Genomic DNA, 26,667 nt, shown 5'->3' on the forward strand with positions numbered 1-26,667 from the left:
GTAAGAATGTTCAATTTGACCTCTGAACTAGGCAACTGCAAATCCAGAAGGTCAGCAGCCTTCCTGATGACAGAGTGATAGGAAGAAACCTCTTGAAAAGGTAGAGCCTTCGGAGAAGAGTTTCCACTCTGGCGACGTATCCAGCCCACTAGCTTTCTGATGCCCTTTAAATTAATGTATAGGATCTACTATCTCCCCTTCCTCCGCCTCTTCCTGTTACTCCTGGAATTCTTCCTCTTCCAGAAGCCTCTGTGCCTCCCTTCTTGATCTTTATCAGTTTCGGCAGTGCCAGATGCTGCGCCGTTGACTCTGGAGCCAGCATCGATGGCCGTCCTTTAGGGACGGCCAGAGGCGCCTTAGTATGGCGAGATGGCACCAAACAAAAGCCTTACGGCACCGGAAAATAGTCCATCGTTCTCTCCTGGGATGGAATCGGCGTCGAGAATCTCGGCGTCAGGAGAGGCCAATACAGGGACATCGGCATGAAAGGCATAAAAGATGCCAGGGCATAATGATGGAGTAAGCCCCTATTGAAAGAAAGAGGGCCCACGGGGACAACAGGCTCACCAGAGGGTTAGCCGCTCTGGCAAACATGCCATACATCACATTTGAAAAATGCAAAGGATCCGTACCTGAAGCTGGAAAAGGTGGGTACGGTTCCGGTTCCACCTGCTCAGCAACAACCTGAGGTTGTAAGGCTGGATCTTGCTGCAGCACCGGAGACACCAGAGCCAGAGCGGAGTGGTTGGAGGCAAAGGCGTTGCTTCCCTGGGTGTCGGAGAGCCTCTCAGAGTCAGAGAATAAGGCGGAGTCACTTGTGCTAAAGGGGAATGCAAGATTTTATCCTTCCTGTGATGCCGTGAAGCTGAAGACCCCGACTTCGGCGACTTGTCCTTAGAAGAGCAAAGTCTGGAACCATGACACCGCTTCTTCTTGTGCTTCCTTGGCGAATTCGAGGTGTGCGGTGTCGGCGACTTGAATCTCAACTTTGTCCTTTTCCAACCCCTCTTCTGCTTCTTCACTCTGGCCATGAACAGTTTCACTTCCCTTTCCTTGAGGTCCTTCGTTCATATGGAAACACGCAGAGCATCCCTAAATATCGTGATCAGATGACAGGCACCAAAGACAATCATCGTGGGGGGTCCGTGAGGGACATATGACCCCCACATTCCCTGTAAGGTTTAAATTGCACTTTTTCTGAGCAGCCACCGCACTGCTACCATTTCAGACAACTGTAACAATGTAAAACTAGAAGAAAAAGGAGAGTCCTAGAAAAACCCGTTACGCGTCGACAGCATGAAAAAATGGGAACTGATGTCAGCACGCTGACAAGCTCTTCTTATGGCTCCAATGACGTCACGCGGATTTGCAAGCAAAGCCATTTCATTGTGACGTCCTCGTCGACGTGAGAAAGCTATGAAAACGTTTCCGTGGAATGCTGCACAGGGGTAATTCAAAAGGTGAGGAATCCACAGGCAGATGTTTCCACCAGAATGAATAAAATGCAGTTAAGACTCCAATAATTCATGAATACATTCATTGAATAGAGCGGTCTACAAATGTCAAGGTTTCGGTTTCTTCACAGTAATCTATCCATTATCTATCAGGACAAAATGTGAATTCCCATTCTTTTATTTCTCATGACTATAATATACCAATAGTCTCTCACACCAGTGTGTACAGAAAGCAAGACAAAGCCCTGCTTGTTGAGACATTATGAAACTCACATCATTCAGGAATTGACCTTGGTAAACAAAAGTTATAACACTCTATTCAATGAATATATGTCATCAAATAAACTTTATTCGATTAATTGAATCATAAAAGTAAGCATCATACATAAAACATCTTTAAAATTTTCCAATACATAAAACATCTTTAAAATTTTCCAATACAACATTTGGGGTGGATAAATATTTAGATTTCACAATATAACATTTTTTAAAACATGATCTTAAGCTTTCAGCGTATTCTATCACTATCCGAAAATAACTGCAATGATTCAAACCCTTCAATCGCATTACCCGGATTTCCTAACACAAATCATAATGTTACCTAATTGATAATGCAGTTCTAATAAAATTAAGCACAGCACTACAGATGGTAACCGAAGATAAAGATAATAAATAATTAAAATCCTCTTGATGCACACTAGGACAAATTTCCTTCAAAATTGGCCTAATAAAACCGGCCCCTATAGCCTAATATAATGTGCAAAAGAGCATAAAGTGCATTGTGCTTTGTTGGGCTAAATTATTACACGGACAGGGAGTCAGTTTCTCAGACCAGCTCAATTAATATATGTATGATTCAGTGGAGTCTTAAGGAGTTGAGTGTAGGCTCCAATAAGGATTGTACACTCTTTTTGTGCACTTGTCTATTTTTGTTTACCTTTTGCATAATGTACACTCTATTTTTATTCCTTTCTTAATATGTATAAATGTTTCAAGAAAAAATTGTTGGCTCTCTATTTTTCTATTTAACCTAAAGAAAATCACATTGTTTAAAGATTTAGATTCTAGTTTATTTCCCTTTTCTAATTATGCAGTACCCGTATGTCTGTTCATTGTTACTGTATAGAATTTTAATATCCAAGTTCTAATTACTGGGCTTAGACTGCTGTCTGGGCCTGATCCAAGGTCAAATGACATACTTTAGCAAGGCCAACAAGTTACTTACATTTGGTAACTGTTTCTGCTGGATACTCTATCTAACCGCCGAGTCCTCACCATAGAATATGCCACAGGTGCAAGACTAGAATCCGAGAAAAGTTAGTATTTTCCCTTTACACGATCTTAGACGAGGAGCGTGAAAAACTGTTCATGCCACAAAATGGAGAGGTGGAAGGCCAGTGAGGAATCTACGGTTAGATCGAGTATCCACCAGAAAGAGCGTTACAGAAAGAAAATAACATGTTCTTCTGAAGGATTCTTCTACCTGCAGACTGCTCAACTTAGAATAGATATCAATGCAGTACCTTCCCAATGTGGAGGGTCTGTGGAGGGGATAAGGTCAAAATGTCTTAAATGTCTTTAAGACCTGAGCTGGGGATGTGTCCTTCTCACTAGACCGGACTTTCAAAGCAGCAGTGCTTTGTTAACATATGCACCAACGCTTACGTTGTAGTCTGGCAGATACCAAGGGCAAGCAACCCTTATACTAAGGCAGTGGTAACAGCCGTGTCCCTAAAAGAATGGGTCCATAGACCTTTCAGGGGCTGCTTCTTGGTTAGTGCACAGCAGTTCTTAACACAGAGGACTATCCAACTCATCAAGGTCCTCATCTGTGCAAGTTCCCATTCTTTATCCCAGAGAACAGCACAAAAAAATGATTGTCCACTTGATGATCCTTGATATGATCTATGTAAAAGCTTAAGCACTTTTGGGAGTCCGAATAATGGAGCCTCTCCTAAACTTTTTGCTGGGGGCGGGGGGGGGCAGGGTTTGGTGCAAAGAATGCTTTTAGAGTGATACATTGCACAATATGAGAGTCACAACTTTTGTTAAAAACACCTCTGCACCAATGTGTTAAAAAATGGCGTAGGGCAATGAGGATGACAGTCTTCGAGCTCGGGCTCCGCAGCCGCCATCTATGCAGAGGCTTGAAAGGCGCACATTTTAGAAATGTCAAAGCCAAGTTAAGGTTGCACTGTGGCATCAGAAATGGCTTTTGGAGGGAATATGTTCTCAAACCTTAATTAATTCCCATCACAATATGTGATCTGAACAAGGGCAGTTGGTCTAGTAAACATAGAAAAGTGCTGACAAATAACCTTTTACAGTGCCCACTGAAGACCTTGCTGAGATTAAAACAAAACAAACTAAAGAATGTATGACAAATTTGACTATAAGGGGTCAGTGGCCCAAGCACTACACCAGGCTACAACTTTGTCCCATCATTCAATGTAACTGGATTTCTTAACAAGGCTTCTGGCGGCGAGGATTACATTGAACGCATCAGGTGGTAGATCAAAAGTAGTTGTTTGAACTCCACGCACAGATGGGAAAGTTGTGTAGATGTGAGTGGAGGACCCTGCTCTGCTGCTGAGATAGAAGGTCTTCCCAAGTGGAAGCCTGATCTGAGGACAGATGTTCATGGTCAGGGATTCCAGGTACCACACTCTCCTGGCCCAATCCGAAGGCACCAGGATGACTTCAGTCCAGTCTTCTTAATCTTTTTTAGAACTCAAGTCAGAAGAGGTAGTGATGGGAATGCATGCAACAATTCCTTGTTCTATTCTAGTGGGAATGCACCTCCTTACAAGTGTTCTTGCAGAAACTCCAAATTTCAAAATTGTTGACATTGTACGTTTTCAACAGTAGTGAAAACATCTAGCCAGGTTTCACCCCACAGGTGGAAGACACCCCTGTACCACCTGGGGATGCAGACGCCATTTATGCTCTGCCAGACAACCTCTTACTAAGTTGATCCTCTCTGGCACTCAGGGACCCTGCCAAGTGGTTGATGGCAAGAAAGATGCCATGGAGCTCTAGCCCACTAAAGAGCCTTCAAAGCCTCCTGGCACAGGACCCCACTCTGCCCTGCTTGTTGCAGTACCACATGGCAGTGGTGCTGTATGTGAACCTCTAAACTAGCTCTTGATGGACAGAAAGAAGGCCTTTAGGTCCAGGCCAAGGGCCTGTAGCTCCAGTATGGTGATGTTGTCGGCTCTCAACTAGAGGCCAGAGCCCCCTGATCTCGAACTCCACCAGGTGCATCTCCCCCTCTCCCCAAACTAGCAGTGAAGTGTCCATCACCATTGTCAGCTAACTATGAGGGAGGAAGAGTGGACTGCCACACTCACAAATTGTGATCAGCAGCCTCCAAGCCAGATTTGACCTGCCTCCTATGAGAATGGGATGGTGTCAGAAAGGCATCCTTGATGCTGGTCCCACTGGGATTTCAGTTTCAACTGCAGAGCTTGTTCGTGCCACCTGGCATAGTTGAGAAGGAGTATGCAGGAGGCTAACAGGCAATGAAACCTCAGAGCCACTATCACCTTGATCGAGCCGGAAATATCATGATCATAGACCGAATAGCCTGGATTTTTTGCTATGGAAAAGAAGACCTGAACTCCACTATGTCCAGGATTGCTGGAAATAAAAGAAAGACTCTGGGAGGTAATCAAGTGGAACGTTGGCTCATTTATGATGAAACTCAACAATGTTAGAAGTTCCAATATAGTCTGAAGGCAGCGAGCCCGACTTCTGCAGCCATTCGTCAAGGTACGGTAATACAGGAAAGTCCAAACTACAAAGATGTGTTGGAACCGCTCCCATCACTTTCATGAACACTGAAGGGATGCTGGTGAGGATAAGGGGGGAGTACGTCAAATTAAAAAATACTCCTGGTCCACCTTGAACTGCAGGTAGCACCTATAGGACTGCAGGACGGATATATGAAAAATGTACATCTTGCAAGTCTGAAGACACTATCCAGTCTCCCGGGTTCAGAACAGGCCTGAGGTCCACGTCCTTTTTTGGGATGAGGAAGGAATATGCTACTTACCAGTATGCATCTGTTCTTGGCATGTAGAGCTGCAGAGTCACACACTGAGGATAAGATCGCCATCTGGTGTTGGGCTCGGATGATTGCAGGTTGTTGTTGTCTTCGGAGAAGTCTTTGGTCACGAGGTTGGTGACTCCTCCCCTGGACAACAGTGCGCATGGGCATCCACTCCATCGGCAGATTGTTTTTCGCCATGATGGGAAAAGATGGAGTATATAGAAAAGAAAGAAAGGATGTCCATGTGTAATGTCTAAGTAAGACGGATGCTGGAACAGATACAGGTCCCGGGGAGGCGGGCGGGCGTGTGTGACTCTGCAGCTCTACATGCCAAGAACAGATGCATACTGGTAAGTAGCATATTCCGTTCGAGGCATATGAGCTGCAGATCACACACTGAGGATAGATTATACAGCAGTGCTCCCCTTAGCGGTGGTCGCCTGTATCCGTTGCAGCAGTTTGAAATAAAGTTTTTAGGACAGCCTGGCCCACGGAGGCCTGTTGTTTGGCCTGCACGTCAACACAATAGTGTTTAGTGAAGGTATGCGTGGTAGACCATGTGGCTGCCTTGCAAATGTCTTCTAAGGGAATATTGCCTAAGAAGGCCATAGAAGCCCCTATTTTACGCGTGGAGTGCGCCCTAGGGGGAACTGTGAGTGTGCGTTTAGCCTTGAGGTAGCATATTTGGATGCATTTAACTATCCACCTGGCTATTCCTGATTTGGAGATCGGGTTGCCTTTGTGTGGTGGCGCGAAAGCAACAAAGAGTTGTTTTGTCTTTCGAAAAGGTTTTGTTCTGTCGATGTAATAAAGCAATGCTCTTTTAACATCTAAGGTATGTAGGGCCCTTTCAGCTACCGAGTCTGGATTTGGGAAAAAGACCGGTAGTTCTACTGATTGGTTAAGGTGGAAAGGGGAAATCACTTTTGGAAGAAATTTAGGGTTTGTCCTAAGAACCACTTTGTTACGGTGTAGTTGTAAGAAAGGTTCTTCAAGTGTAAGGGCTTGTATTTCACTTACTCTGCGCAGGGAAGTGATTGCGATAAGGAAGGCTACCTTCCATGTTAGGAATTGCAATTCACATTTGTGCATAGGTTCAAATGGGGGGCCCATGAGTCTTGTTAGAACCACATTGAGATTCCACACTGGGGCAGGTGGCAATCTTGGGGGAAGAATCCTTTTGAGACCTTCCATAAACGCTTTGATGGCTGGTACCTTAAAAAGGGACAGGTGTTGCCTATTTTGCAAGTAGGCTGCCAAGGCTGCTAGGTGTAATCGTATAGAGGAATACGCTAGATTGCATCTTTGCAAGTGTAGTAGATAGCAAATGATGTTTTGGATGGAAGCATCCAATGGATGTATGTCATTATTAGCGCAGTAGATGGCAAATCGTTTCCATTTAGCGGCATAACACGCTCTAGTAGTAGGGCGTCTGGCTTCTTTTATGATATTCATACAGTCTGGAGGGAGATTGAGGTAACCGAACTCTAAGACCTCAGGAGCCAGATCGCTAGGTTCAGTGTTTGAGGATCTGGGTGTCTGATTTCTCCATGGTTCTGGGTTAACAGATCCGGGGAGAGGCGTAGCTTTTGATGTGGAACTAAAGATAGTTCCAGAAGTGTGGTGAACCACGGTTGACGTGCCCAAGTGGGAGCCACTAGTATTAGTGTTAGTGACTGTTGTTTCAGTTTGCGTACCACAAATGGAACTAGTGGGAGAGGCGGAAAGGCGTACGCAAATCTGCCTGACCAGTTCATCCATAGGGCATTGCCCTTCGACTGTGGGTGTGGAAACCTGGCGGCGAAGGTTGGGCATTTTGTGTTTTCGGGAGTGGCGAACAGGTCTATGTCTGGTTGTCCCCACTTTTGGAAGAAGGGGAGTAGAACCTTGGGGTGTAGTTCCCATTCGTGGATCTGTTGTGTGTGGCGACTTAGGAGGTCGGCCACTTGGTTGTGGATCCCTGGGAGATGTTCTGCTAACAGGTAGATGTTTTGGGGAATTGCCCATCTCCAGATTTGCTGTGCCAGTTGGGACAGTTGGAGAGAGTGTGTCCCTCCCTGTTTCTGTATATAATACATTGTCGTCATGTTGTCTGTGCGTATGAGGACAGTTTTGTTCTTTAGGTGAATTTGAAAGGATTTTAGTGCTAGGAACACTGCTAAGAGTTCCAGGTGGTTGATGTGGAGCAGTTTTTGTTGACTGGTCCATCTGCCCTGAGTGGTATGGTGAAGGAGGTGGGCTCCCCACCCCGTGAGAGATGCGTCTGTAGTTAGCACAACTTGTGGAAGAGGCTCTAAGAACGGTCTCCCTTTGGACAGGTTGATGGTGTTCCACCATTTCAGTGATCGAAGTGAGCGACTGTCCACCAACACCAGATCGGTAAGTTGTCCGTGAGCTTGGTTCCACTGTTGTGCTAAGCATTCTTGTAAGGGACGCATTTGAAGTCGTGCGTGTGGGACTATGGAGATGCACGACGCCATCATGCCTAGGAGCTGCATGAACACTCTTGCTGGAAGAGATGGATGAGTTTGAAATTGAGAGATGAGATTTTGTATACTGGCTATCCTGGCTGTGCTGGGATAGGCAATGGCTTTGGATGTATCTATGGTTGCTCCTAGATACTGATGTAAGTGGGAAGGTTGTAGGTGGGATTTGGGGTAGTTGATAGTGAATCCCAAATCGTGGAGAGTTTGAATCGTGCGATGAGTGTGGAGAACGCATTTTTGGTGTGTATTGGCTTTTATGAGCCAATCGTCCAGATAGGGGAAGACATGGATCTGTTGTCTTCTGAGATGCGCTGCCACGACTGCTAGGCACTTGGTGAACACTCTGGGTGCTGTTGTTACTCCGAATGGGAGAACTGTAAATTGATAGTGTTGCCCATCTACCACAAATCGTAGATATTTTCTGTGAGCGGGATGCATAGGGATGTGAAAGTATGCGTCCTTGAGGTCCAATGTGGCGAGGAAGTCTCCCTGTTGTAAAAGTGGGAGGACTTGTTGGAGAGTGGTCATGTGAAAATGATCCGAATGTATATACTGGTTTAGTAGTCTGAGATCCAGTATGGGCCTTAGTGTTTTGTCCTTTTTGGGAATGAGGAAGTATAGAGAATATACCCCTTTTCCCTGATGTTGAAGGGGGACTGGTTCTATCGCATGTTTTTGTAACAGGGATTGAACTTCTTGTTTGAGGAGAGAGAGATGATGCGAGGACATTGGACGTTGTTTGGGCGGTATGTTTGGGGGGGATTGTATGAGTTCGAGGCAGTAGCCAGACTGGATAATTTGTCTTACCCACCTGTCTGTGGTGATGGAAGTCCAGACAGGCAGGAATTGTTGGAGTCGCCCCCCGACCGGAGTGGAATGGTCTGGGGGGAGTGGTGGCAAGTCACTGTTTGGTGGCTGGTGAGGTGCGGGTGTTGTTGTTGTTGCCCCGTCCTCGACCTTTGTTATTGTTTCCCCTATAACCTCCCCGGAAGTAACCTCTGTTAGGGGATGTTTGTCCAGAATTTTTAAAGGTGGACGTGGTCTCAGTTGATGTGTTTTTGGAGCCTCCTCTATAAAAGGAGCGACGAAAGGAACCCCGGTTTTGATGAGACTGCAGTGCTCCCATAGACTTGGCAGTTTCATTATCCTTTTTCATTTTTTCTAATGCAGTATCCACTGCAGGGCCAAATAGCTGCTCTTGGTTGAAAGGTTGAGCTAGAATTGCGGTTTGAACCTCCGGTTTAAAACCGGAAATACGGAGCCAGGCATGTCGTCTGAGTAAGACGCCAGTATTGACCGCTCTAGAAGCAGTGTCTGCTGCATCTAAGGCGCATTTAATGGAGGCATTAGATATTAATTTGCCTTCTTGGATGAGGTCAGAGGCCTGGGACTTAAAAGGTTCAGGCAGATGTTGCATAAGGTCCTCAAGTTGGTCATAATGCGCTCTATCATACCTGGCTAACAGGGCCTGGGTATTCGCAATACGCCAATGGTTAGCCGCCTGCGCGGCGACCCGTTTGCCCGAGGCTTCTAAAAGCTTAGACTCCTTGTCTGGGGGAGGCGTTTCTCCAGTCGTCTGTGAGTTAGCGCGCTTCCTGGCATTTGATACGACTAGGGAGTCTAAAGGGAGCTGGGCCTTAATGTATGCAGGGTCTTGCGGGGCTGGTCGGTACTTTTTTTCGATGCGTGGGTTGAGAACCCTAGCTCGAACAGGGTCCTTAAAGACTTCAGTAGCATGCTTTATGACCCCTTTGATCATGGGCAGTATGTGAACAGTCTTTTGTGACTGCTCGAAGGTATCAAGGAGGAAGTCCTCTTCAATGGCGTCTGTGTGCATAGTAACGCCGTGGAATGTTGCTGCCCTATTTATAAGTTGGCCGTACCCTAGGTGGTCATCAGGAGGGGAGGGCTTGGAAGGGTAGGTAGTGGGGTCAGGCATGTCAGGTATAGGATAAGACCAGTCATCCATGGGTGCTGGGTCTGGGAACGTAAAAGGGTCGTTTGGGTCAACAGGATCATCAAATAAATCAGGGTCCGCCCCTCCCCCTAAGTCATCATTATCATCCTGTGGAGGAGGTGAATGATAGGGAGATGGTAAAGGTAAAGGTAAAGGAGAATCAGGAGGAGGAGGGGGGGACGGGTTAGGAGGTAAAACAGGAGAGGAAGGACGAAGTGGTGAAGTAGCACAGTCCTTTTTCCGTATGGGAGCTGGGGGAGGTGTAGTGTCCAGCTTCCGCTTTTTATATGGGATGGCAGTCACATGTCCCGTTTTAGGATTGATATAGATCCGCTTCTGAGTAGGATCTGGTCGAAAAAGATCATCTGGCTCCGAAGGTGGTGTCTGTGACGTCCGCTTCGGGTCTTTATGAGCTTGTTTCGGCGGGGACGCAGTTTTCGGCTCCGATGATTTTTTCGGTGTCGACTGATTTTTCGGTGTCGACTGATTTTTCGGTGTCGACTGATTTTTCGGTGCCGACTGAGGTTTCGGTGCCGACTGAGGTTTCGGTGCCGACTGAGGTTTCGGTGCCGACTGAGGTTTCGGTGCCGACTGAGGTTTCGGTGCCGATGGACTTTCAGGCATCGATGTTGAAGAACGTTTCGGTGCCGGTGGAGACTTCGGTGCCGAGGAACGTTTCTGTGCCGAAGGAGATTTCGGTCTTGTAGCCTGTTTCGGTGCCGACAATGGGTGTTTGGGTGCCGAGGGTGTTAAAGGCACAATTAGGTGAGGTTTGCTCGAGCCCGAGCCACCCACAGGCTTAGTTGTCTTCGGAGCCGGGCCCGAGGGCGGGGCTTCTGAAGAGGATTTCCGGTCGCGACTGGGCCCAACTGGCGGAGTCTTGACCAATGCTTTTTTGGATGGGGCAGGGGCAGGGGGGGTGGTACTCACACGCTGCCCTGGAGTGATGAGGTCATCGGAATCGTCGGCTTCGGACACGATCTCGAGATCTTCGGTGTCGTCTTCGGGAACATCTTGAGCAAAGATGTCCTCCGGTTCTGGAGCTGGTTTGGCCATAATATGGCGTCGAGCTCTTCGGTCCCGGAGGGTCTTCTTCGAACGGAAAGCGGAACAAGCTGGACAGGTGGACTCGTTGTGTTCCGGCGACAGGCAGAGGTTGCAAACCTCGTGGTGGTCACTGTGGGGGAACTTCGCTCCACACTGGGGGCATTTTTTGAAGGGTGTCCTGTCCATCAGCCGCTTCCGGAACCGGTCCGAGTTGATGTCGACGTCGATGAAATGAAGATTAAAGAGTTAAATTGATTGCTGGAAGTTTTCTGCTGGAGCGGAAAAAAGTTCATCCGAACCCAATGGCGGAAAAAAACAATCTGCCGATGGAGTGGATGCCCATGCGCACTGTTGTCCAGGGGAGGAGTCACCAACCTCGTGACCAAAGACTTCTCCGAAGACAACAACAACCTGCAATCATCCGAGCCCAACACCAGATGGCGATCTTATCCTCAGTGTGTGATCTGCAGCTCATATGCCTCGAACATAGATGGAACAACAACCTCTGTCTTGGAGAGGAACAGGTGAAAAGACCGATGCTCTGATGAAATTCGTTCTGTATGGGAGGGATATCGGGTGGTGTGAAGGGGAGAAAAGGTAGGGGGCAGCCTGTTTAAACGATTTGCAAGATCCACCATTCAGACGTGATAGATTGTGAACCCAGGAAAAAGTGTTAGATGCTGTCCCCACACTTGTTCGGCATGTGCAGCTAAGGGCAAACATAAACTGTTGGCCCCTGTAGCAGAGGAAGAGGAGCTGGAAGACTGGTGCCCTTGCTAGCCCGCATGCTGGACCTGCATCCGTGGCCCCAAAAAGATTGAACTGTCTGCTGCATCACCAGCAGGGAAGGCTGTCTCTGCCAATATGCAAGACCTCTGAAAAAGTACCTAAACTTCTGAAACTGGTGTGGAAATTGTCTGGTGGGGTTACACAGTCCCAAAGAGAGCACTACAGCTTTTCTGTCTTCAAAACGTTCCAAAGAGGAGCCTTCCTTCTCTAAAAGGCAAGACCCATCAACAAGCGTGTCCATTAGCAAAGCCTGTACATCATAGGAGAATATGGTGGACCTCAACCAGGCATGTCTACTAAGGACAACACTGGTACCAACTGCCTTAGTATCCAAACGGGATCGAACAACAAACTTGGCCATGTGCTGCCCAACAGGTTTCATCAAAGCCAAAGGGGCCTTAAGATCACGAAGTGGAGCATTCACAGGAACGGACTTGGAGCTGGTACTGAGGCTGGGACTTGGAGCAGGATTTGAGGTATGGCCGCTAATACTCTTGTGTTCAGTGGCATAAAACTTTGCCTTCCAGTCTTAAATCACCTTTGGGTGAATTAGGGAACATTTATCCTACCACTTTGAGTCATATGCTGTGTCCAGGTAACAAAGAGGCACCTTGTGTGGGTGAGTGTTTGTGATCAACATCTGCTTCCTGTAGTCGTGATGCGGCTTGAATTCTAACGTTTTCAGATGCAATATTGTTGCTTGGCACACTGTGGAAAAACTGATGAAGTCGGGAGTGAAGGTCTGAGTCCGCATCGAAAGGCACTGAAATAAAAAAGGGACTTCAGTGCTCATAGGGGACACTTGCATGCAGCTCTGCTCTGTCACTTTTGGGCAGTATAGAGCCACAATGGAGCTGCATGATGCCCCCTAGTATCACGCGGGAGCACAGCTACAAAATTCTACAAATCCAGTCTGGCACCTTGGGAATATTCTAGGTTGAGGCACCGGTAGATAGAACAAAAGAGCACATTGATGAATGCTTCTAACAGCCATGCATGTGTTTTTAATTTATATGCTGTGTGCAAAGGTCCCAGCCCATACCTTGAAGTCATATATCCTACAAGTCTTTAATACCAGGAACTGGAGATAGAACAAGTATGTGAGAGCAAAGACACACTTGCATTTATTTCAATGGCACATCACTTCGAGAGACCACCTACATAGTTCTATGGCATGGTGTACTCTGTCATGCCCAAATTCCTTCTCAACAGTTAATAAATCCTTAGTCATACTTACCCTGTTAGCAGTAGGTCTCGTTGCGGCGGATCAGGACCCAAGACAATACCACCATCAATTGGCCATGGCTGAGGAAATAAAACAATCTCTTGTGCATCAGCCTGCCTGTGCAAGCAACAATAAAATGAAAGACTACCAAAGTTAGACAAAATGCAAGCTACCCAAATAATTTCGCAAGAGCAAAGAGAATGACCGGCACCAAGGTGCTGGGGGATATTTATTGCTCTCCTTGTAAAATGCTGAATTATTGATTTAAGGACTATTAGGAAGGCTATTTTAGCCCAATCTATGGCAGCTCCTGACAGTATTGCCCCTCCATCAGCTGCAGTATGTCTACACATACACACTAAGCTGGATCAGCTGGGTCTATGCTTACCACCAGCACATCGCTACCATACGGTTTTGGATAATAAGTTTTGCGCACACTGATAACCCACTCAAATACCATGTCGGGGTTGGGGACCCTTTGTCTCCACCTCTCAGTGATGTCTGCCATAATGTACTGCAGTTGTGAACATTCTGCCTGTCCCTGCCGTGAAGAATGCACTCTTATGCTTCAGAAGAGGGTGCTAGGATTAGTCAATGTGCTGATGAGCCTTCCTGGCTATGCAGTGAGGTGTGCTTTCGTGCATCACTTAATCACCTCCGATACCATGCTGAAATAGAGGGCGTTTGTTTTTAACTCTATTTTTACACTTTCAATCTATGATGATTTTGTGAGTGCCCACACACTCCTAAACCTACTCAAATATCGAAGTAATGCACTTTACAGTTTACCCCGCACTGATATTACATCAGAGCATACAAGAGTAAAATGTGATCTGCTTTGCTATCTATACCATATGCTGAATTGGGGTAAAATACACACCCCACCGCCCCATTGCATCTATGGGTGAGTCTTTACCACCCTCACTAATGATACTGCTACACAATACCATACAACAGTTGTGGATGCTGTTTATTGCCCCCTCATTAATGAGTAGCACCTCAAACCCTCCCACAAAATACAATGCTTCTGTTGTCAGCACAGTGCTGGCAAACCACTCTCAAAATGACCCATCCTACCAAATAAAGTATTATAGTTGTGAAAGCTATGCTCTGTCTCTTCATTTATTGATCCTCCAAATGCTTGAGTTGTGGGTACCATGCTTAACCTGTTTCACACATTTCCCCAAAGAGTGACCTGCAGTCTTATGATCTAAACTTTGTCTCACTCCTTGATGACTTCTCCCAACAGCATGCTACAATAGAAGGTGCTCTGGTTTGGCTCCGTACCAATTCCCCCATCAATGCTGTAGAGTTGGCCGATTTCAGGTGCCACCTCACTAATGGCCCATCATACTATGCTGAATGTGTGGCTTTTCTACTCTCTTCTGTGTCAGTGATGGCCTTTATCTCTTGCTGCCTTCATCAGTAATTAAGGTTTCTGCCAGCACCCACTTCCTTTCCCTGCTTCCATACTACATTACAGTGGTGTACTCTATACTTTGCCCTGCACGGATCTCAAACCATTACAGACTGGTGTAGAGTGGTTCAACGTGGCTGCCCACACCAGACTGGAGTAGTAACAGCCCCATTGTGCTCTCATTATCATACTTGAAAAAAAGGATAATATTACTTACCCAGTAAGCATCTGTTCTTGGCATGTACAGCTGTAGATTCACATGCTTTGCATACTCATGCCATCTAGTGTTGGGTCCGGATGTTTGCAAGTGTTTTTTCTTCGAAGAAGTCTTTCGAGTCACAAGGTAAGGTGACTCCTCTTTTGGGTGATAGTGCGCATGGTCATCGACTCCATTTTCCAGCAAGAGGGTGAGAATGGAGTAAGTAAGTGTAGCATAGAGATGTCCATGCGTATGAATTTATAATTAAGAACTGCAACAACTACAGTTAACCCGGGGAGGCGGGTGGCCGCATGTGAATCTACAGTTCTACATGCCAAGAACAGATGCTTACTGGGTTAGTAACATTATCCAGTCGAGGCATGTGTGCTATAGATACTCATGCTTTACATAGAGTATCAAGCAGTATACTCCCAAAAAAGTGGCTAACCCGTAGATGTTGCAGTTGTTTTAAATAGTGTTTTAAGTACTGCTTGGTCTACATTAGCTCGTTGACGAGTTAACACAACAACACAATAGTGTTTGGTAAATGTGTGCGGTGTAGACCATGTAGCTGCATTACATATGTCAGCTAGAGGAATGTTACCTAATAGAGCCACAGAAGCCCCTATTTTGTGAGTGGAATGCGCTTTAGGGGTATGGCTAAAGTCCATTTAGCTTTAGCGTAGCATGTTTGAATGCGTAGCAAATGCAACAAACGGTCGTTTTATTTTGCGAAAGCCTTTTGTCCTATCTATGTAGTACAATAAAAATCTTTTTACGTCAAGCGTGTGAAGAGCGCGTTCTGCGACAGAATCAGGTTGAGAAAAAAAAACCCTGGTAACTCAACCAATTGATTTATATGAAAAGCAAAATCTACTGTAGGGAGGATTTAGGGTTGGTGCGGAGAACTACCCTGTCTTTATGTAGCTAAAGTTAATACCTGTAGCTCACCAACTCTCCTTAATGAGGTAACTGCGACGAGGAAAGCAACTTTTCATGAGATAAACTCTAACGGGCATGTGATGATGAATGTTGCCTGCTCTGCAAATACGCAGCGAATGCTGAGAGGTACAAATGAATAGATGTATAAGCTAGTCTAGTTTGCTATAAGTGTAACAGGTAGCAAATAATGTTTTGCATAGAAGCGTCTAGAGGGTTTATTTTGTTGTTATTGCAGTAGACAACAAATCTGTTCCACTTTGCTGTGTAGCAAGCTCTGGTGGTAGGCTTTCTTGCTTCTTTCTGAATATTCATACAGTCTGATGGTAGATTTAACTAACCAACTCTTTGATTTCAGGAGCCAGATTTCTAAATTCAGTTCTTTGGGATTTAGATGTCTGATTTCTCCATGGTTCTGCGTGAGGAGACTGGAGGTGAGGTGCAGATTTTGATGTGGAACCGGAGACAGCTCCAACAGAGTGGTGTACCATGGTTGACAGGCCTATGTGGGAGCAACTGGAATTAGTTTGAGGGAGGTTAGTCTGAGCTTCCGTACCAAATACGGAACAAGAGGGAGAGGTGAAAAAGCGTAGGCAAATATCCCTGACCAGTTCATCCATAGGGCATTGCCCTTTGAGAGTGGGTGTGGGAACCTGGAGCCGATGTTTTGTCATTTCGCGTTTCGGCTGTGGTAAACAAGTGTATTTGTGGGAATCCCCACTGTTGAAAGTATGGAAGGAGAACTTGGGGATAAATTTCCCACTCGTGAATTTGGTGCTTGTCTGCTGAGGATGTCGGCAACATGATTTTTTACCCCTGGAAGGTGTTCTGTCAGAAGATAAATCTTGTGATGAATTGCCCAATTCCAAATGGCCTGAGAGAGGCTTGACAGTTGGAGTGTGTGTGCCCCCGCCCCTGTTTAAGTACCATAGTACATTGTTGTCATAATTGTCTGTCCGGACGAGGGCAACTTTGCCTATCAGGTGAATTTGAAAAGCATTGAGCACAAGAAAGACTGCTAGAAGCTCTAGAAAGTTGACTGGAGGCTTTTGAGCTTGTTGCTCAGAAGGCCTTGTATTATGTAATCTTGGAGATGGTCAACCCAACCTGTCAGAGATGCGTCTGCTATGAGCACGATCTGTGGAACAGAGTCGATAAAAGGCTGTCCTTCTGATACATTTTGTGGGTTTCACCAATGCAGAGAGCGATGGGTATGGCTGTCTACCAATACTAGATCAGTTAATTGACCCTGTGAATGATTCCACTGGCGTGCCAAGCACTCTTGTGAAGTCTTGCATGGGGTAGAATTGCGATGCAAGACACCATCATTCCCAGCAGTTGCACAAACACTCTGGCTTGGTAAGGCTTGGATGGATTGAAATTGTAGTATTATAGACTGAATGTTGTGAATTCTGGCTACATTGGGAGAGGCTAGAGCTTTGACTGTGTTTAGAGTGGCTCCTAGGTAAGGTTGTATCTTTAAAGGATGCAGGTGAGATTTTTGTGCATTTTTGTGCATTGACTGTAAAGCCCAATTGATGAAGTAGGTCTATTGTCATTTGAGTATGTTTCAGACAGTTTTGGTAAGTGCTCGCTTTGATGAGCCAGTTGTCTAGGTAAGGGAATACATGAACATGTTACCTCCTGAGATGAGCCGCGACTACTGACAGACATTTGGTAAATACCCTGGGTGCTGTAGTCACTCCAAAGGGAAGTAACTTTGAATTGATAATGCTTGCCTGCTATCACAAATATGAAGTATTTGCGAAGAGCTGGGTGAAATGGAACAGGAAAATATGCATCTTTTAAGTCTATAGTAGACATAAAATCTGCCTTTTTGTAAAAGTAGAAGTATGTGTTGAAGCATCACCATGTGAAAGTGTTCTCATAGTATATAACGGTTTAACTCTCTGAGATCCAAAATAGGTCGTAGGGAACCGTCCTTTTAGGGAATCAGAAAATACAGAGTGAACCTTGGTATTGTACTGGAACAGGTTCTAAAGCTCCTTTTAGTAAAAGAGATTGCACTTCTTGTTCGTGCAATTGCATATGTTGTGGAGACAATTTGTGAGAGCGAAGTGGAATGTTTGAAGGATTGTTGGTAAGCTCCAGGCAATAACCATGTTGGATAATTTCAATCACCCATTTGTCGGTTGTTATAGATTTCTAAATGGGGAAAAAAATGTGTAGTCTTACACCGAAAGGTGTGGTACGGTCAGGGGAAGCGTGGGTAGGGAGTTATGTGGTTTGTTACCCTTACCCCTGCCTTTAGAGTGGTTACCTCTATAATCTCCTCGAAAAAAGCCTCTTGAGGAAGAGGACTGAATATTACTCTTGTAGGTGGAGGTATTTTGGTCTGAGGGTGTAATCTTGGATCCCGCTCGGTAAAAGGAATGACAAAAGGATCCTCTGTTTGAAGGGGACTGAAGTGCTCCCATGGATTTTAATTTTTTATAGTGCCTGATCGACCGAAGGGCCAAAAAGATGTTTCTTATCAAATGGCGTGTTTAGAGTAAATTGTTGGACCTTGGGTTTAAACCTGGAGATCCTGAACCACCCATGTCTCCTAAGCAAAATGCAAGTGTTGACCTCTCTAGTGGAAGTATCAGCAGCATCTAGAGCACACCTTATGGAAGAACTGGAAATTAGTTTTCCCTCATTAACCAAATCTTGTGCTCTTGTTTTATGCTCATCTGGGAGATATTGGATTAATTGCTCCATTTCATTCCAGTGTGCCCTGTCATACCTGGCTAAAGGTCCCTGCATAGTACCAGTGATTGGCAGCCTGAGCAGCTATGAGTTTCCCAGAAGCGTCTATTAAGTTGGACTCTTTATCAGGTGGAGAAGCGTCCTCTGATGTTTGGGAATTAGCTCGCTTACGAGCATTAGGCACTACTAGTGAATCTAATAGCAACTGGCCTTTGAAAAATACTGGATCTGTCGGGAAGGCTTTATGCTTTTTTTCAACTCTAGGAGATGTTTGCACGGACAGGGTCTTAAAAAGTTTCGTCAGCATGTCTCATCATGCCTTTAAGAACAGGAAGTGTTTGCGACGACCTATGTGTGGATCCTGAAGTTTCGGGAAAAAATCCTCTTCTAATGATTTTTTGTGCAATGCCACCCCATGATATCCTGCAGCCCTAGCAAGGAGTTCTTGATAGGATACATTGGCATGTGGAGGAGAACGCATAACAGGGTAAAGATCTGGGTCATTATCTGCTGGAGGATCAATTGTGTAATCTGTCCATGGATACACTGGTAAATGTGTATCCCATTCATCAATATCCTCGTCATCATGGTGAGATTATAGAGAATTCTGAGGTGTGACTTTCAAAGGATTTGAGGGTGAGAGGGGGGTGGAGGAGAAGATGGTGAAGGTGGATGAAAAGGACTGGTAGCGACAGACTTCCGTTTTAAAGGAATCTTATAATGAATGTCTTCATCAGGAAGCTTGTGTTTCTGAGGTAGTTTAGTATAAATACGGCATGTTTCAGGGTTAATATACAGTCTCTTTTGTTTGGGATCTTTTTTCTGTGGAACAATGTCTAGATCTGGATCTGAAGGGGCATCCTTTGTTTTCGGTGGTGGCGTTGTCGGTTCTGGCATTTCGGAGACAGTTTTGTTTTCAGCAAGGGCTTCGGCTCTGAGCCGGATTTGTATTTGGAGCCAGAAGGCTTTGGTTCCGAGAAGGATTTTTGCCACCTCTGTACCGAGCTGGAAGACTTGACTGGGTATTTCGGAGCCAAGCCTGAAGGCGAGCCGTCAGAAATGTCGGCTCTTGGTGCCGACCTTGGCCAGAAGGCAGAGGTGGTGCCAAAGTAATATCTTTTTTGTGGGTGAGTTGGTGGCGTAAGGGCTTTTCTGTAGCACTCATATATTCTTGACCGGATTCTTGACCGAAGATGGCCGGCGTGTCTTCAATACTTTAACGCTGAATCTCCTAACGTCGAGCCGGATGATTGCGAAGAGTTTTCTTCAATCGAAACGATCTGCAAGCGTCGCAGTCTTCTTTGTGCTCTAGAGACAAGCACAAGTTACACACTTTGTGTGAGTCAGTGTGCAGATATTTCTGGTGGCACTGAGGGAGAGAATTTAAACGGTGTCCGTTCCATCAACGGAGAGCTGACAGGATGTGGTTAGGCCCAAAGGCCGTCCACGAAAATTTCCGATCAAAAAGTAGATTCCGAAACCATATGCGGAGAGATGGGAAACATGTATGAAAACAATACTGTCGAGGGTAGAGAGGATTGTGAGACTAGGGGAACCGAAGAACGGTTTCGAACCGGAGCGCCACAAAACACATCCGAACCCGATGACGGAAAAAATAATCTAACAATGGAGTCGATGACCATGCGCACTATCACCAAAAGGAGGAGTCACCTTACCTTATGACTAGGAAAGACTTCTTTGAAGAAAAACAACTTGCAAACATCCGGACCCAACACTAGAATGCAGGAGTATGCAAAACATGTGTATCTACAGCACACATGCCTCGAACATTATGTTTTGCTGCCTTTCATGCCAGTAGTTAGAACTCGGTTATGCTTTCTAATTGTGGGAGAAGAAAGCGCAGTCTTGCATCCAAATCATAAACCTCCAAAACAAATGCATACCATGCTGAAGCAAGGGGTGTTTCTGCTTGCCTGTACCCCATCATGCTGTACTAGTGGGTTCTCTGCTTGCACCCTTCACCCTTATCACGCTCTCCCTAATCTACACACTATGCTAGAGTACAGGGTGATCTCCTTTCTCCTCCTCTGCATACCATGCTGAAGGAGTGAGTATTTTGCTAGCCCCCAAAATTATGCTTAAGTGGTTGGTTGTGCTCTGCCTACCATCATACTAACCACCACCATATCAACTGAAGAGTGGTCACATTGTTTACCCTATCATTACCATGCTACTACAGTAGATACTGTGGTTATCTACCTTTTCCTACACCATGCTGTAGTAATAGGACTCCTTTCCTTACTATACTGGAGTATTGCTCGGCTACCATCCCCCATATCATGCTGCAGTAGTGGAGAGTGGTCTGTTTGCTCCCACTCCCCCATCTCATGCAAAAGGAACATGTGGTCTGCTCCCACCATACCATGCTGGAGTACTGGGTGTTCTGCTTGGCCCCCGCACTTAAGGTCCGCTCCCAGAGTTTCAGTGGGATGTTGGAAATGTGATGAGAGCAAGTGATAGCAGAGCAATGGAGAGAAACGAGGTATGGAGACTGGATTACTGGCCAGCCTGCTGTCTTCAAATCAATCACCACCAGTTCCTCTTCAGCCAGCACCACGAGGGCAACGGGATCATCGAACTCTGCGGAAGGAAAAGCCCATCATAGATTAAGCTAAAGGTGCCTGGAAAGGCAATACTGCATCTAAAGCCATAATTCAAGTTCTTTAAAAAAAAAAAAAAAATGTAAATCTTCATTTTAGACATCCAACAAATACATTATGCTTATAATAAATAAATACCTTTAAACAGTATACATTTCAATACATATGTACAGGATGTCAATCGTTTGTCTTTGCACCCTCCCCTCAATCTAACCTACAGCCCTCCCCCACCCCCTAGCCTACCCCCCCACCCCCTCCTCCCCTCAAACCCAAAGGGAACTTAATCTTAATTAAGCCTTAATGTATTCTAAACCTTGGAGTTTGGTATATTGTAAAAAGTAAAAAAAAAAAAAAAAAAACCTGGTTTCAGACTATCATTGGTGTCAAAGTTATAAAATAAAATTACATGAGTTAAATCATATCAGGCCGTAGCATAATTAGCCCAGTTGGTTATTGGTAACCAAATTTCAAGCCCCCTTTTTTGAGCTTTTAAACCCTGTTGTGTGTATACCGCTTTCTCCCAGCGATAGATGGCTAGTAATTTCCACAACCAACGATGAACTGAAGGAGGATCTTTATCTAGCCAAACGGTAACCAGACAGATCCTGAACACCGCCATAGCAGCATAAAGCAAAACACAATTTGATTCCATCATTGCTTGGTTGCTTACTCCCACCATAATTACTTGCGGCGTAAGATGCACCTCGAACCCAAACATAAGCTTGATGTAGTTACCCACCTCAGCGACCAAAGCTGATAATCGGGGGCAGGTTGCACACATGTACACTATCTGCAGCGAGAGCAGTGTATACCTGTAGAGCCTCCCCATTTAGAAATCCGCGCTGGAGTGATGTACAAATTAAGTCAGGTTTTAAAACATTGAACTTGTAAATTTGCCGAAAAAAATGCAGTTTCACTCAATAATAAAGAATCCTCACATTCCCCTAACCCTGCTTGCACCAAATCCTGCCAACGATTAGTGTGTTTTATAAGATCATCCTCCATTATATTACTAAGAAATTTATAAAAAATGTAGTTATTGGTGATAGATGCCGTATCCAATAAGGGAACGTTCTGGCCCCTGATTACCTTCTTAGATAAAAAGTCCCTTGCTTGTAGAAATTTAAAGAAATGATAATTTCCAATCCCAAATTTCCTTTTGATTATATCAAAGGAATGTATTGTATTATCCATCATAAGATCCTCAATATACCATAGGCCACTATCCAACCATATTTTCATATATCTATCTCGAAACATTTCCGGCAGTAAATCATTATCCGCCAAAGGGGCATATCTATGCATCCTGCTTATTTTAAGTGTCTTTCTTTTTTTTTTTTTATTTCAACGTATTTTATTAACTTTTCACAGACGAGTACATTAGCTTTTCCGTTACGAGGTACCAGCCAAGCTTGGTTGGTGTTGCCGTAGCTACTGGTAATTGGTATACATGTTTGGCTGCACCTCTTTACATTGACTTGCTAGGAGATTAAGGACAGATGAAAGAAGGAGAGAGAGTAGAAAAGAAAGGGTGGAGATAGGTTACAAGAAGAGTACTATCGCGCTGAGCCTAGTCTGCGTTTGTAGCGCTTTGTTTTGTGGACAGTCATCCCCTCCAAGTGATCCCACGGGAGTTCATAGGGGTCCAGATACGCTTCAAGCGATTTCCACATCCCCCTAGTGGCTGGCCTCCAGGGTGAGATTTGCAGTGCAGTGCTATCTGCGCCCCTGAGGTACGTCACCCAATTGATCCAGCCTTTGTATGACGTCTTAGCTGTATCTTTCAAGTTGGACAGGACCATTTTCACTGCTGCAGTCAGTAGGAGGTCCAGCAGATCCCTTTCATGCTGTGAAGCCAGTTCTGTGGTCAAAAATGTGGTGGTGAGGGCAGAGAATTCTGGGTTTAGTGTGCATCCCAGCGCCTTTTTTATGAAGACAAAGATTTTTTCCCAGTACGTTTTTGATTTTGGGGCAGAAGAAGATGAGATGTGCTAGGTCCCCTTTTTCGTTGCCGCAGTTCCAGCATAGGTCGTTTTCTCTGAGGCCTAGCGCGGCTAGTCGAGCCGGGGTCCAGTAAGTCTTGTGGAGTAGCCAAAATTTCGTTTGGGATAGTACTGGGGAGATTTTATTACGTGAGGGGGAGGCCCAAAGTAGAGCCAGCTCTAGCTCACTTAGTGAGGTGTTGACTTGTTTTACCCAGTAATTAGATGTCTTATCGTTAAGTTTGGTGGCGCTTGGGCGTAGAAGTTTGTAAAGGTGCGATACCTGATGGCCTATTCTGTTGAGTTTCATCATATACTGCATAATTGATGGGTTGTGTTGTGATAGTTCGGCTTTTGTTAGTGCTGTTCTGATTTTTAGGAAATTGTAGAACTCAATGTCTGGTAGCTTATGTCTATCTTTTAGTGTGGCAAAAGTGATGAGATGGCCCTGCTCCTCTAATTGAGCTGGATAGGAGATGCCTTTCATCTTCCATGTGTCTATGGACAGGCATTTCCCCTTGTATTTGAACTTGCGGTTCGCCCAAAGAGACTCCCATTTCGAGTTCCTTACGCTGTTCTCCATTTTCTTGTCTATTTTGAGTAGGGCAATTTTTGTGTTTTTGAATATTGGGCTGGAGGCGTGTATGCGTTTATTAGATGTTAGTAGTACCAGTGGGTTGAGGTTGTTTAGAATGGCTCGCTCGATTAATAGCCATACCGGCGTGTACCCTTGAGGGGGTGACAACCAGTAGGCCCCCTGTTTTGCTAGGAAAGCGGTTTGGAAGGTTCTATAGTCTGCTAGGTTTAGTCCTCCCAGTTTTTTTTATCTAGCCTTAGTTTTTTAATACTTATACGTGCTTTTTTGCCTCGCCATAGGAATTTACTAAGCAGGTTAGCCACTTTGCGATGGAAGTCATCAGTGAGAAGAAGTGGTAGCATGCACAGCAGGTAATTGATCATTGGGGTGATCATCATCTTGATCGTTTCTATTCTGCCCCACCAGGTTATAAATTTGGGAGACCAGGACTCCAAGAGATTCTTTGTTTTTACTAACAATATCTTCTCATTTTGGTCTAGTGTGGTCCTAAGGTCATTGCCGAAGTGGATCCCTAGGGATTCGATGAACCCTGTTTGCCAGGTCAGACCCGACCCCCCCTAGAGTGTCCCTAGTGGTGTGTATGTTGAGGGGTTTACATTCTGATTTGTCCCTGTTGAGTTTATATCCTGAATGTCTTGAGTATATCTCTATAGTTTCTATCAGGGCCTCAATAGAGGTCCTAGGTTGTCCTGTCACAATGAGAATGTCGTCCGCGTAGGCGGTTAGTTTAATTTCCATGTCGTTGATATTGATCCCCTTCACTTCATTAGTCTTGATGTCCCTGATCAGGGGTTCCAAGGCCAGGAGGAAGAGTGAGGGGGACTAAGGGCAGCCCTGTCTAGTTCCACATTGTAATGTGAAAGGATCGGAGAGTGATCCATTAATGACAATGCGCACTCTTGGGTCTCCGTACAGTGCCAACATCTTCCGTATGATTGCTACCCCCATGTTGAATGTGTGCATGCATTGCTCCAGGAAGGCCCATGAAACTCTATTGAAAGCCTTCTCGGCATCTAGGGTGATAGCCACCGCTTGTTCTGCCAGTTCGGTGGTGTGTTCTAGAATGTGGCATAGGAGTCTGGTATTGTTGTTTGACATACGGGTCTTTAGGAAGCCTACCTGTGAGTTGCTTATTAGTCTGGGCAGGACGGGTTTTAGCCTTGCAGCCAGGATTTTAGCGTATATTTTGCAGTCCACATTAATTAAGGATATGGGACTGTAGTTCTTGGGTAACAGTGCGTCCTTGCCTTCCTTTGGGATTACGATTATGTTGGCATCAGACATGGATTGGGATACTGGCCCATTCTCCGCACAGTGGTTGAACACCCTTTTCATGGTGGGATTCAGGTGGTTGAGAAAGGATTTGTAAAAAATGGCTGTGTACACATCTGGGCCTGGTGCTTTGTTGTCTTTCAAAGACTTGACCGCCATTTCTCGGCCATACTGATTTCTTGCCCTAGTCTTTGTGCTTCTTCATTCATTAGTTTGGGAAGGCCAAGTCTGTCAAGGTATTTTGTACACGCCTCCAGGTTTAAGGTCTGTTCGTTTTTATAGAGTTCCTGGTAAAACTCTTGGAAGGTTCGTAGGATGTCTTTGTGTCTTGTGTGGGTGTTGTTGTGTGCGTCAGTGATGGATGAGATGGAAAATTGGTTTCGTTGTTGCTTTAGGTAGGAGGCTAGTAGTTTCCCTGCTCTATTAGCCTCGCAGAGGTTGATGGCCTTGTATTTGTTGACCCACAGTCCGGCACGGCAAGTAAACCAAGATCTTGGTCCTTAACCAAGGCTACAGCAGCACTCCAGAAACAAACGTCGGAGTTGGAAGACCGAAACAGAAGGGGAACATAAGAATCCTAGGCGTACCGGAGGGTGAAGAAGATAAAGCAGGGTCTTGCCTGTCCTTCATCGAGGAAATGATACCAAAAATCACAAACCTCAAATTTGACTAACCCTTTGAGCTGGACAGAGCTTATAGAGTTCCTACATTCAGGTCCACAACAAAGTCGGGGGCTCGTCCAATAATATGCAAGCCGCTAAGAGCACAACACACAGAAGCCATTTTAAGTTTTGCACAGAAAAACCACCATATCGCGTGGAATGGGCAGAAGATAATCCTCACGCAGGACTACTCCAAACCAACAGTGGCCATTAGGAAGGGCTTCCTGTCCCTACGTGACAAGATGAGGAAGAAAAACATCCTGTTCTCATTCACAGGCCCAACAAGATTCTGGATAAGCGACAATGGGTGAACACATATCTTCGAGGACCCAAGAGAACCAGGCAGATACCTGGACGGTCCAGTAGCAGAAGAAATGGAGACCTCCCAAGCCAGCACCAGCAAAAGAAGAGCTTCACCGGAGCTGAGGGTGGAGTGAGTGAGCAGTAAACCTACTGTAATAGCAACCTTAGCTACCTCACAAGCTAAGTAAACATGAACTTATATATCTACTACAACGAAATCCTAATAACGAGCTGTAAAAGCAACCCCATCTACCTCAAAATCAAGTGATCTTGTACAAGCATACCTTACTACCTCAAGGCACCACACGGTGCACAGACTACACAAGTAACAGCAAGTCACTCCATAACTCCGGAAACCATAACCCAGTCATAACGGTCTCACTCCTTTAACGGACCAGAACAAGGCGACCAAAGTCAGCCAGCTGAGGAGCCCCACAACCCAAATCCCACGACCAGCTGACACTGACCACAGAGAAGGCAGTGCGTAGGCGAGCATGGACTTAGCCCTGCGCAGCTGCACTGGTCCCAATCAACGATCACCCCGACGAAGATCTCTCCACAACACCAAGTCGTGAAGGCATCCAGAACAACAGACAATCGAAGTATTAAGCAGCAGTAACCAAGCACCAAATACATATCCTTTTGCTTAACCTGTCGAGGGATGTAAGAGGGCGGGAAAGGGAGAGGACTAACACAGACTTTTGTACGGCAAAGAGACTATATATATATATATATATATACTACTTAAAGACGGTAGAGGTGAATTTTTGGGAAGGGGCAAAACACAGAACAGTAACTAACAAATCCCGGTGAGATGGTACAGCGATCCTGTCGTCGCCCGTTCAGCATACGATGTTTTTTGTAGGGGGGTTAGGGGGTGGCACAGCTGTCTGGTTTTTCGTCCTTCTCTCTTGCCACTATCATCTATACTATCTTTACTTTCATACTTACATATT

General features: G+C 45.4%; 1 protein-coding gene across 2 annotated transcripts in view; it reads right to left on the minus strand.

Moving 5' to 3' along the window:
- LLGL2 (LLGL scribble cell polarity complex component 2) overlaps positions 1 to 26,667 on the minus strand; it is a 682,570-nt gene that overhangs the window by 349,090 nt on the left and 306,813 nt on the right. For both annotated transcript variants that reach the window (XM_085616998.1, XM_085616999.1), the window contains exons 11-12: positions 20,657 to 20,874; positions 13,022 to 13,089 (exon numbers count right to left, since the gene is read on the minus strand). In XM_085616998.1, the coding sequence (XP_085473124.1) occupies positions 13,022 to 13,089; positions 20,657 to 20,874 (286 nt within the window). The remainder of the gene's footprint in view (positions 1 to 13,021; positions 13,090 to 20,656; positions 20,875 to 26,667) is intronic.

The sequence above is a fragment of the Triturus cristatus genome, chromosome 7 (genome assembly GCF_964204655.1).
Source record: "Triturus cristatus chromosome 7, aTriCri1.1, whole genome shotgun sequence".
Classification (NCBI taxonomy): Eukaryota; Metazoa; Chordata; class Amphibia; order Caudata; family Salamandridae; genus Triturus; species Triturus cristatus.